This window comes from Sturnira hondurensis, unplaced genomic scaffold (assembly GCF_014824575.4).
Source record: "Sturnira hondurensis isolate 20B ecotype Veracruz unplaced genomic scaffold, ASM1482457v3 Scaffold0010428, whole genome shotgun sequence".
Lineage (NCBI taxonomy): Eukaryota > Metazoa > Chordata > Mammalia > Chiroptera > Phyllostomidae > Sturnira > Sturnira hondurensis.
In genome coordinates, this window is record NW_028083059.1 from 22,700,468 (window position 1) to 22,713,893 (window position 13,426).

The 13,426-nt window shown below is 35.8% G+C and overlaps 1 protein-coding gene across 5 annotated transcripts in view; it reads right to left on the minus strand.

Moving 5' to 3' along the window:
* ROBO2 (roundabout guidance receptor 2) overlaps nucleotides 1-13,426 on the minus strand; it is a 1,307,581-nt gene that overhangs the window by 35,521 nt on the left and 1,258,634 nt on the right. For 3 of the 5 annotated variants that reach the window (XM_037059032.1, XM_037059035.1, XM_037059033.1), the window contains exons 20-22: nucleotides 12,172-12,299; nucleotides 6,906-7,187; nucleotides 898-1,054 (exon numbers count right to left, since the gene is read on the minus strand). In XM_037059032.1, coding sequence (XP_036914927.1) covers nucleotides 898-1,054; nucleotides 6,906-7,187; nucleotides 12,172-12,299 — 567 coding nt within the window. Of the gene's footprint in view, nucleotides 1-897; nucleotides 1,055-6,354; nucleotides 6,481-6,905; nucleotides 7,188-12,171; nucleotides 12,300-13,426 lie in introns of all 5 variants that reach the window. The other 2 variants (XM_037059031.1, XM_037059034.1) reach the window with 2 other exon arrangements.

A 13,426-nucleotide genomic window follows, 5' to 3' on the forward strand; every position in this document is an offset into this window, starting at 1 on the left:
TATTAGTATTTTAATGTCTAAAAATGTCCAAATTAAGATAAGCTTGGGAAAAAGAAAAACTCTTTATTCTGTATTTTTCGATTTTATTCTAATACAATGGTGACCTTGGAAACCGAGAGGTAGACAGAGCAGTTACCAATATTAAAATAAAAGAAAATAAAAATAGACTCAGTATATTTCTTTTGACTTGTTATTTTATTTGTTTTTGGGTGAGAGAATAAACTGTATCAATGTGTTCCTGCTTTAAAATCAATTAACACTACAACAAACAGAAGAAAACTGACTCTTGTGAAGTGTTTGGGAAAAAATAAGGGCACTAGTCATATTTAAAGACCCTCAAAGGAAATTTTCTAACTTAAAAGGTTTCGTCACAGACTGTGCATTGGCTTGAACCTGTTTTATTGTTCAGGCTCCTACGTTCCCATCAAAGCTGATGATTAAAGTTCTACCCACTGGCCAGGTCCCTACAATTACCCCATTGTGATGGAGTTCAACAGTGTGCGCCCTGCTAAGGCCAGACAACAAGTCATTAGAGAACTGTGAGGGCCCGTGAAGAAGGTTATTTTAATTCCCTTTTCAGCTCTTCTCAGGAGTGGCTCTTTAGTTCACAGAGCTGTGGGCACTTGCTTTCACACTAACAAGCAATATTATAAATGGAGGTTGCATTATCATGATTGTAGACATTCTAAGGCACTTGACGGCTAAGGATTCTAGGTCCTCAGTATGTGCTGTGTTGTGTTTATCAGATGGTGCCAACAATAAAAGGGTGGAGACGTAGTGAAAAGGCTGGGAGGAGGGCAGAAAAAACAGTAGGAGAACACAGGATAAAGACAGACGTGCACAATAGAGAGAGGAGCAAAGCCCTGGGTGTTGCAGTAGGATGTGAAACATCGTTACCCGTTTTCTTGCTGTCCCGCTGCGTAGTGTTCCAACTCTGTACCGGGAAGTGGCTGCACTGGGGGAGGAGGTAGCGGGACACTGGCCCATGTCGATCCATTGTTTTTCTGCGGTTTAGAAGAGTTTTTATTTTTCTTCTTTTTTCCACCTTTCCCACCTGAAAGTAATATAATAATGCATTTATTCAGACATATCAAATATCAGAAGGAACACAGTACATCAGATGGAAAGATATATTTATGTTCTTAGCACACCAGAATCGGTAGGTTGTAGTTGTTAAAAGCTATAAAAAAAGTGAAATGACATAATCAGAAAAACAATGAATGATATAACCAAAATGACATTGTTTCTTTTCCAAAGTATTAACTGCACAGCCGAATAAACCACAAACATGGCTGCCTTAGGAAAAGCACATTTATTGAATCATTCACGTCTGCTGCCTCCATGTTTTCATCATCAGATGAAAAAAATGGGCCATAACAAATTTTTTCAAACGTCAGATTTTAGTGCATATATAATGCTCTTTTGCATGATCTCTGTGGCAAATGCAGTGCCTAATGATACAGGCAAACCTTTTCCATTAGAGTTTACTCAATTTAATTAATCCAGGAGAATAAGCGTTTTCTTTCAAAAACAACTGATAAAAATCAACCAACTATACCAGAGGATAAGTTGTAAATCTTCCACACTAATATGTTTCATAGATTTTTAACTAATGAACAACACAATTATTTTTGCATATAGTGGGAATAGCTCCCAGATGTTTTAAGCATAATGTTTCCTAACATTCCAGAAAGGAAGGGGCATGAATGGAAATACAGTAATCAATTTCAGTACTATTGTAACACAAAGGACTTCGTGCACCAAATGAGCAGAAAGCATATAGGCCACACTGGAATTATAGGAGCTTAATAAAATATAAAATACAACTTATCATTTGTATAGTGCCAGCCAAACTTTTCCTAGTCCAAAATTAAATATATATGATTTCTTTCTAAATGGGCCACAGGAGGATGCAGGAAAAATAGTTCTTGAGCAGAATGACAAAGGATGATTAAGGGGAACTTAAGGAACTTCCACCGCTCCCACCAAGGCCTGTAGCTGTGCTTCCAAAAAAATGCACTGACTCTTTGGATTTCTTCTTTCTGGAACTAAAAGTTGTGATAAACATTTGCATCAGGGTTATCTACCAGTCGAGATACCGCTAGAAATCTACTTTAGTTCCTTTCTTCTAATTACTAATGTGCATTAGGCAATTCAGAAAGTTATGTGATTTCATAATAACTTATTTGAGTGGCACAGAATGATGAAACTATTAAACTGGACATATACACTATTGCCAAGTACAAAATTATGTCTGTTTTCTAGGTAATGTGCACATATAAACACTTATGTAAAGAGCACCACTGCAAAGTACTTTCACTTTTTAAAAAAAATAATCTTTATTGTATTTTTCCCATTACCCTTTAGTCCCCTTATACCCCCTCCCCTCAGCAATGACCACACTGTTTTCCATGTTCATGAGTGCTGTTTTTAAACTTTCTGCTCAGTCCCTCTGCCCCTAACCTCTCCTCTCCCACTAGTTGTCATCTGCTCTCCATCTATGAGTCTGTCTGTTTTGCTTGTTAGTTCAATTTGTTCATTAGATTCTCCATATGAGTGAAACCATATGGTATTTGTCTTTCTCTGCCTGGCTTATTTCAATTAGCATAACGTTTTCCAGGTCCATCTATACTGTTGCAAAGGTTAAAATTTTCTTTTTTATGGCTGAGTAGTATTTCATTGTGTAAATATCCCATATTGTTTTATCCATTCATCTACTGATGGACACGGGCTGCTTCTATATCTTGGTGATTGTAAATAACACTGCAATGAACATAGGAGTGCTTTTGTTCTTTTGAATTAGTGTTTTGTGTTCCCTCAGATATATTCCCAGAAGTGGGATTGTTGGGTCAAATGGCAGATCCATTTTAAATTTTCTGAGGTATCTCCATACTGCTTTCCACAGTGGCTGTACCACTCTGCCTTCCCAACAACAGTGAACATGGTTTCTCCCTTTGCCACGTCTACACCAGCACTTGTTGTTTGTTGATTTATCTTTGGCAGAATGAAAGGTACTTAGAGGAAGGAAGGCAGGTATCTTCTGCTTCAAGGATAAGAGCTTGATCTTTGGATTTAAAGATCATTTTCTCACTTATGTGATAATTTAATCAATAGATACCACCTCAATTTCTACACCTGTAAAGTAGATATACAGTTTTAATTCCTTAGGCTAGTTTGAGGATTTCAAGACGTGATGCATGTAAAGGGCTCGGAATGTAGAGAATGCCCAATAAATGTCAATAATTACTATTTTTCCCATTGTCTCTGTTTCAGAGCAAACCTGGTTCTACCCATTCCTACAGCCTTTGCCACACTCAAGTCCTCCAATTCCAAAGAGTATCTCAGACACGCTCTGATTCTCAGAATAAGATTGAGAAACTTGTTTGAATTCAGGTCTCTAACTTTTCTGTTTACAATGGATGAACCTTAATACTTTGTTTCCTGACAACCCACACACATCACAAATAAGAGCTAGATTTTTCCTGTAATACCAGAGGTATATTCCAACAATTAAAAGAGGAATAGGTTGGACCATGCGTCCTTCAGAGCTTTTCCCTTAGTTGTGTTTCCTTTATGCCTTGTATTTACATAAGTACAGTGCTTTTACATTTTTCTTAGTGCTTTTATAAATGTTACATGCTCACCACCAGAAGTGAATGACACAACTAAGCAAGTTCTTATATTTTCACTTGATAAATGAGGACGTAGAGATGCTTTCTGAGTGCTATGTGGCCCACATTCACATGGTAAGAAAAAACAATGTAAAGTACTGCAGCTTTTGTGGAAATCACTATTTCCGGAGCTCTCAACCCAACTCTGTTGAAGTCCTTACCCAAGGTCAAGAAAGCCATTATTGACTCTCAAGACAACAGACTTAAAAATGTATTGTGGAAACAGAACTGATTCATTGAAGGACGTTGTGAGGGCTTTCCGTCCAAGGTGCATATACACCTTTTTTGGGAAAGTTTCTGCTCTCTGAGTATGGACAGTCTTGGTGGGACTATCAACCAACATTGTCTGTCTCCTATAGCAACAACTAAGACCGGAGGGCTCTTAGCATGGTGGTGGACATATGATATAAGCTAAGGAAATCATATCCTCTATCTGAGATCTAAATCTTGAGCTAAGTGAGCCACAGTTTGCTGCTGTTAATTACAACCAAAGATTCTGAAGCATTTTACAGTGAGATGTGCCCAAACTTCATTTTAGAAAAAATGTATTTTGATGACTTGCAAACATATTTGACCCATCTCCCTTCAATGTAAAATGCAAATATTTGGGTTTTCATTTATTTATGCTGAAAAAATGACTTTTATGTAAAGAAAATTATGAAAACAGCTCATTTTGAAGTTAAACTTGTAGTCTATTAAAAATATTGCTGTATAAAAATACCTAGTTATTGATGCTGATATTGTGCTATATATACATGCATATATTATATGTAATTATGATGCAAATGATTTTTGAAAGATTTGAGTTTGCTTGTATATTTTTTAATGGTTGGATAGTTAACAGAAGTATGTGTAACTTATACAGTGAGTAAAACATAAAATTTCTTTTAAAAGGATGAGAAATTCACTCAAATAATTCTGAAATGTCCAATTTTCTTCCTTACTATATTTATTTTAAGTTAGCCTCATTACTATCCAGAAATTGGACAAAATTAAGCACAACATTAAGAAAATCTTATGATGTGCTTAGATATATATAAGGCAGTTTGATCCTAAATTCGAGCCTTACAAAACATATTCTTGATTATAAGAATAAAACGAACTCTATAATATTGAACTCAATTGAACTGAATTAAAAAGGGAATAATCAATTCACTTCCACCTCCTAAAGAATGCTTTCTCTCACCGATTTAAGTGATTTTGTATTCAAATGTAGATGAAGTAGTTAATATAATGCATAGATATATATAAATGTCACTCAGGAGATTAATGAATTCAAAAATAAGTAAGTACTATTGTGAATCATATTTTGCTTACAATTACTCACAAGATAACTTTTAAAACTTGGTGGCAATCAACATATACAGAATATTTTATGAAGGATTCACAGAAGATCTTATGTATTCCATGGCTTATAGGACGCAGATATTTTTATATGTATATTGCTTGAGACTTCACATATCTTGAATGAAATAAGCCTAAGATAAATCACTTTAATTATTCAGAGCAATTGTGAGACTCATTATAAATAAATGACAGTATAAATGACATATAAGGTTATTTTAAAAAGTCATCTATTTTATTAAGCTAGTTTAAATTCATAACAGATGTTCAAAATTTTCTGGATTCTATAATGTATCTAATTCTACCAATAGGTAAGAAGAGCAAATAGCTCATTTTAGAGGGGAAAAAAGAACATTAACATTTTCAGATTGAAAGGGTTCTATCTCTTGAGGAAAAGTCACTTAGTAAATGTTACCCTAATTATGTGAAAGAATTAACTCTTTATAGTATATAACAAACTGTAATCATTTACTAAGAAACTATAGTTTAAAAAAACTTGATAAAAAACAAATGGGGCATCATTAACATGAAAAAAATTAAGCAAATGAGGTCATGGAATTAACTAGAAATGTGCAGATAAAGTCATCAGTCATACAATGTACATGTCATGGTTGGAAATTAGAGGGTGTCTACTCTATACTCTACATTTTAGAGGTGAGGGTGCTTTATGATAGGTGTGTATTTCAGTCCAGTAAAACGTGTTTTCCCCACATGCACTACACAATCCCAACATCATAGTTGTTAGTTTGGCTGATATATCTCAAGTGTATAATATAACTCACACCATAAAAAGTTATCAATACAAAAAACTGTATTTTGGGGAGAAATTAAATGTGAAGAGTAATATCTAACATTAACATTCTTGTTTAGTATGGTATCAGCACCTTACTTTAAATAATATCACTTAGTACATAATACATCCTATTACATGATATTTTGTAAAGATTGTTCAAAAACAAGAAGGCACATCACTGGAATCCTAATATGAAAATTCTCTAAAATCATTTGGATTTTAGTTGGACTCATTTTTTAGTGACTTTCCGTGTGATGCTGAAGTACAGCTCAAGGCAGATCAGATACATCTGCTCTTTATTGAACAGTATTTACTAAAATGGCACCATTTTTTAGTAAATATATCCTCACATACCTAGTACATAAAGGGTGACAGTGATTTTTATCCTCACACGCAAGCATGATTCCATTAGGACAAACCATATTGTCATTTGAAAGACAAATGCCTCATAGAGAGTTGTGATTCAGAATTTCTTCATGGTTGTTAGGAACACAGGTCATATGCTGGTGACAAACAAATATTTGTCCTTACTGTGACGAGACCAACCTGAGAGACTGCCACTCCTCTCTGAGCTGTTGTGAGAGCTGGTGGTGCTGAAATCCTGTGACTGGTTGTGTGGCATTCTATTAGACAATCCCTCAGCCAATCGGTAGTCAGGGATGTAAAGTAAGGCTAAGGGTTAAAGGGCAGAGGTCATAGTGGTGTTATGTGATTAGTTCATAGCACAAGCCCATGCAGAACATGCAGTTAGCAACTCAGAAGCAGATGTTGGAGGACAGTGGAGGAATGTTTTGTCTATCCTGCCTAATGAAAGTCAAGATGGATTACTGATCACGCTATTGAAAAAAGAGCTAAAAGGATGAAACTGATTGGTGTTGGTGTTAGGTAGTAGCAACGGTGGCAGTGGCGGTGGTGGTGGCAGTGGTGGGGTGGTGGTGACGGGAATTGTGCACGGCACTGAATACATGCTGATATATGCTTTTAGTTTAGGCAGTGAACCTGGTAATGAATCACTAAGCTGAACAACAAGTACTAATTTCTATCTCATGCATAAATGATATGAAAATAAATCCTGAGGAAATAAGAACCTGACTCACCATTGTTACCTTTGTTTTGGTCAGGAAGAGAATAACCAAATCCCATCAGATCTGTTTTTTGCTGAATTGAGCTTTTCCATTGTGTGTCAGGCAGATCGACAGCCAATTCATGTATGCTGTTGGAATGCAAGATCTGTGTCGTGGCATATGGAGTAGCCTGTGTTATTTGGCTGGAACTGTTGTAAGTGGTTTTGGTCGTGAAGTCAATGCTGCTATAAATGGCTCCATCTGAGAGCATTGTTGCTGTTTTATCCCCTTGGCCTGGAACCGGTGGCAGCACATCTGCAGTGAGCATAGGAAAATGAAACAATTTAATGATGCACAGGAAGCCCAAAACTATCAGGATTGAAGATGAAAAATATATGTGTCATCCTGCACGTTTGCATTTCAGCTGAGATGGGTTTCATGAGCCAATGAAGGGTAGATGATGTACAACCTTCGCCAAGCTATCAGCCTCGGTGACAGGCAGGCCTGCCACTTGTCCTTCACGTCTCACTGCTCACCACACCTCTTCTCCCTCATCGCCCATTTCCTTCAACTATGAATGAGAAATTTGGGATATTTCACTACTGAAATATGCTTTTTGTTCATTCTGTTTTAGAATAAATTTGTTTTCTCTTTTCAAATGCAGTGATAAGACTGAATAAAAATTATGAATGAAGATATCTTTTTCCACTTTATTCCAAAGATGTAAAATACAATGGCTGAATAGATGCAGAAAATTCCAAAATTACACTATTGAAGTTTTTTTTAAAGTTTCAAGTTGCTGTTTATCTGCTTTGCTTTCACAGCTCCTGAAATGGAGCGTGGCTTATGGTAGCAATTTTTTTCTTGGGTAACAAAGGAAAATTTTCATGAATAAGTCATTTTTACAATACAGTAAGATTTAATTATATAAAAAGCAATTTGCGTGATCAGAATTTAATTTATGCTACCAACTCTGAGGAGTAAGGATTGTAGTTTTAAGTGTAATACAGCAAGTGTGAAATTAAACTTTGGGAGTTAACACTGAATATCAACCAGTCCACTTCCTCACTTATTTTGGTGTGCTGAATTATCTCTTTATGAGGATTTATAATTCAAAACTGCCATGTCTCTCCTGAGCTCTTACTTTCCTTTCTCAGAAGATACTAAAATCTAAAAAAAAAAAATCCCCAAACTGAATAACACTATTTTAATCATGTAGAGTTAAAACTGAATATCATTTCAATGTTTCTTAATAATCTATATTCTAAAAGCCACATATTATAGAATTTGAGGTCACCAACCAATTTGATATCTTCATTACAGAACATTTTTAACTGACATAGTAGTGTAATATTAAGTAATGTGATAATTTTTCATCTTAGTACCAAAACCAATTTATTATCACAAGGAGGAAGTTTAAGTAAGTACTTAGTCAAAATATCCTAAAATTTTTAGATTCAATGATAGCCAATAGTACTTGAAATAATTCTTACAAAAGTATTTATTTTGTTTTTGCATTTTTACAAAAGTTAAAATTTGTATTCTTTACAACAGGAATGAGACATTTATAATGTATTTTGTACATTATATAATTTAGGTCTCTCTGAAGGTTTGGAAGTTTGGAATTCCAACTTGTTTTATCATAAAGTAGATATGTACTTTATTAAAGTAAATATTATAAATGCATAGCAGTGATATTATTAAACATATTAAAATTTATAATATTTTACCATGTTGTATGTGGAAATAAAATCATTTTCTAAAGATTTTATTTATTTTTAGAGAGAGGGGAAGGGAGAAAGAAAGAGAGAGAGAAACATCAATGTGTGGTTGCCTCTCATGTGGCCCCCACTGGGGACCTGGCCCGCAACCCAGGCATGTGCCTCGATTGGGAATCAAACCGGTGACCCTTTGGTTCACAGCCCGAGCTCAACCCACTGAGCTACAGCAGCCAGGGCTAAAATAATTTTTTTAAGTTCAGAATTTCTCAACTACTTTCTTGTCGTTCTTGTTTTTACCTATAAATTCATTTGAAAATTTGATGATAAAATTGAATGATTTAATTTCAAGTGTCACTGTCTTTTTTATTCTAAAAATGCTTAATATTTCATAGTATATAAAAATTATGGACATGGTTTTCACTCTGGGGAAGTACTTCCACAATGTCCTTCACTGACGAATATTAACTGGCATGGGACCCGACGTTCCAACTCCTTGATCTTGAGGTTCGCCAAAGCTTTTAGATTTAAAATGTGAACCACTTCAACAACCAGTTTTTGAAGCAATTGTGTGGTGAAATGTTTAAGAGTGGGGGAAAAAGTCATCCAAGAACCTAATCCTACATAACGTTCTGCTGCAGCAACTAGAGCTATGGCTCTAAAACGGAATCTCTCTTTCTCTGCCGAAGAAAATCAGTCAGTCTGAAAGTCTACGTGATTCTCCATTGACTTTTGGGCTGCATATGTACTTCCAATATTATTTGATCATTCTGCAATTTTCAAAAAATGAAATGAATTATAATCCAATGTTGAAATCTTGGAGGCTTATGCATAAACATTTGAGTGTGTGGGAGCATCCTTTCATATCAGATACTTTGGAGTCTATGCCAGCCTTCCTCCCAACAGCCTGGACTAAACAGGTTCTGCCATCTCTAGCAGGACTTCCCATTTCCCACTGCACACAGTTCACACCTACTCATCCTTAGTGCTTTAGATTGGCTGACAGGCACTGGTTAACCACTTGAGTTTGAAACCTGTGAATTAACAGGAGCCCTTCTGTCCAGTTGAAGTCACTTATGAGTTAGTCTGCAGATTTTTTCATACTTTGGTTAAAAATGCATTTATTTTTTTCTGGCGTAGTATAATTAATTACTTGTATAAATATGGCTATAATAAAAATGTTTATGTGTGAACTCTCCCCTTAGAATTGCAGAGCGGTGCAGATAAAAGAATCTTGGCTTTGAATCTGGAAGGCCTGCATTCTACACTCCAACCTCAAGTTAATTATCTTGAAAACCTTGCTTCCTTGGCCTTTAAAATTGAAATATGATTATCTGTGTCAAACATTTACTGTGGGAAGGAAATGGAAAAAAACCTACAAAAATTCCTAACACTATTTCTGGTGCATAGTAAATGTTTAAAATGCCTACCAAAGTGAAAATAGATACAGTAAACCCTGAAAAAAATTTTGTCTTAGCCTTGTTGTTCACCTGTGAAATATGTCATGTCATGAAAATGAGGAGGAAATAGAAGAAAAGCTGTGAAAATTCATAAATGAACCCTTTGGCTAAATTAGACTGAGAAACTTTAGATGTTAGTGTACCCTTCTAGAAACTGAAAAAAAAAAGAGTCGATTTGTTCCCTTGCTCGGTATTTATTCCTTGATATAAACAGTGAATGATGTGTTATTCCAATACAAACACACAAGGTAAAAGAGGCAGCTCTTCCTTGACTGACAAAAGCTTTGGGATAGAGTTTTTTCTTGACACAGGTTGAGAGAAGTGTTCTGCTGTTTTGGTGAGGAGATACTCAGGTACAGAACTCACTCATGGCAGAGTGATAACCTGCAGGGCTCTGAGTTTGGTCACCTGGGGAGGACAGCCACTTTCAGAGGCACTGGGCATGGGAGATCCTAAACAAAATATTTGTAAGCTGAGACATCCTACAACCTACTTTCTAGTCTTCCATTTAATCCAATGATGTATATTGGCCACTGACTGTATGTCAAGCTTTGTGCTAAACCCATATATGAGGCATATAGTCATCCATTTAATCCTCATCACACATCTAAGAGGTAGGGATGAATATTTTTCTGCATTTTATTTAGCGAGTGGGAGTGAGTTTACCTTCTTATAGTTGGTATTGAATGCAGACCCATACAATATTTAGAAACTCTACTATTTATAAAACTTAAAATTATACTCAAACAGTATCGGTATTCCACTCTTAAAAAGGCCAGTATCCATGATTATTCTTCTAATGTATTTATATACTCATACATGTGAAATCTGCCAATGAGGTTTATAACATACTCAGAATAGCCCTGGGTCTCCTGCATAGAAGTACAGAAACCCTCTAGTGGATTAATCCAAACTCTTTTGGATTACAACACTACTTTCCTAATTAATCACCCCAAATTTTCACTGTAACTCCATTCTCCACACAGTAACAGGCTGCATGACTTAAGGCAGTACTTGGATCCTAGCATTCTTCTCTTGAAAATCTCTGAATGGCTTCTGATCACCCTTTGCAGAAATTTTAATGTGTTTGTGTGGCTTAGAGGGCACTCTGTTCTGTCTCTCAGTGCATTTAACCCCTCTGCTACCTTGCACTTCATACTCAAGTCACTAGGAAAAGTATTCCCTTCTCAAACAGGTCAGTATTTCTCTCATCACACTTTGAATAATTCCTAACTCTTCAGATGATCAATATAAGTAACACTCCACTCACAGAACTGTCTAATTTCCACTGGGCAGCTCTTTTATGTGGGGTATTGACAAGACAGCTCAAGTCCATTTACTGTCTGCACAATCTTCCACCAATGGAAAGCTCATAAATGTGGGCCAAGCTAAACACAGGCACCAGAGACTTCTCTAGACATGACTTTCTCTAAACCCATCATTCTCCTATTGACTGGATGGAAAGATGGAGCGGGTGAAGTGGTAATTATTTACAGTCTATCCAATTCTGTCGCCCTATAAAGACCTATGAAGAAGACCCTGGCACGAAATTTTGGACACTTCAGCCTATCAGCTACTTAGCACCTTCACGTTTTGCATTTGGGTACCAGTTAACAATTGTAGAACTACAAAAAAGTCCTTTCCCAGTATGTTAAATTTAAGTGTATACTCATTAGATGATCTATTAGATGAGAATAAAGAATGTCTCTCTTTATATTGATATTATATTTTTACTGTCTGTCAGGTACACAGAACATGCTCACTAAATATATGCTTTATTTATATGAGTTAGAAAAGTGAAATGGCTAGACCCAAATCACAAACCCTATTTCGCAGCATAATCCCTGATTTCAGTACTCTTGAATTAATAGCCTTAAAAACAAAATGTGTTATAAACATTGATCTTCCTGACTAGTAATGGCTTCCTTAAGAGCTTAGTTTTACTCAAGGTAACATACGACAATGGTTTTATAACAAAAATTCAGCAAAAGTACTGTGCTGTTAGTACATGTGCTTCCCTAATTTTAATGATGAAAACTATTTTTAGCATATCTTTAAAAAAATCTAGGAAAGCCAAGAAAACAAATAATAAATAATAAAATTTTGAAAATCTTAACTTACCTCCACGCCCAAAATTCCCAATCTCATTTGGGCCACTATTGCTGTTGTTTACGGGCAAGCTCGTGGCTGGCCAGGAATCAGCCAGCCATGGGTAATTGGGATCCCCAGCATTCAGAAGACCTGGACGACTAAAATAGAAATTAAAAGGAAATCGACATGTGGAGCTCAGAGAAAGACTTGGACACCTGTCCCAGGCACTAAAATAAATTTAAGAATTTAAGATTTTAATTCACTTCCAGTTAAAATGTGTAGGCTCTCTAGAATTAAGGAACTCTAGCAGTTCCTTTGGTTACCTATAGATTAACCTTGACATTGGAAGCAGAAGAGTCCTGCCTGGTATTTTGTTGGCATCCAAATGAGTTCAGTCATCTGCCCTGAATCTGGTAGGAATCAGTATCGTAGCAGGATTTTGAGATAAGGTTTGATGATAAATTGGTACCTCAAGGGAACAACTGCTCAGGGTGGCTGGTCAGTATCAGCAAGATACTGAGATATCAGCAAGATACCCAGTATCAGCAAGATACTCCCAAGACTTGGGGCTATTGCATTCTTGATTCCTGCAACTCCCATGTTTATCTGTCCATTGGAGGCTGTCACTCCTGTTATGAGCCTTCTTACTTGATTTAGGGCAAAGAACTTGAGGGAAACTAATGAACAGCACTTATACTATTCCATCAACAGCACATTTCCAGGTTCTCTAAATGGCAAAACATCAGGGGTACATTTCAGTTTTTCCTAAGGTAATACATGATCCACTGTGATCTTGTCCAGCATGTGCGCAGGGTCTTGAAAACTTAATTCACATCCCAGTTAATAAAGAATTAAATTTTTAATATTAAAAATGGGGATTCTAATTCCTTTATAGATTATGAAATTACTTAATGAAGAAATAGCAGTATCTATAATCATTGTACTTTTTTGTTTTTTGGATAGAAAGTTTCTTGTACAATTCTTAAGAGAAACACAAGTTTCTATGGAAACTGCAATAAGAAAATCCAACTACTTTCTTGCTACATACACTAGTTTTCATTAGACCTAATCTCTTTGTGATAAAATATTGATTAAATGGGAGATTGGAAGTTATTACCAGAGCCTAATTACAATCTCCATATTGGCAAAGGGAAAATAGATAAGGATATATGGGCATGTTATCAGCTTTTATCAATTTCAATTGAGTATCCAAAGTTGTGGAATCCAGTCCTATCAATCCACAGCCTATTCATCATCCATGAATCATTTACTTTGTGATCGATTA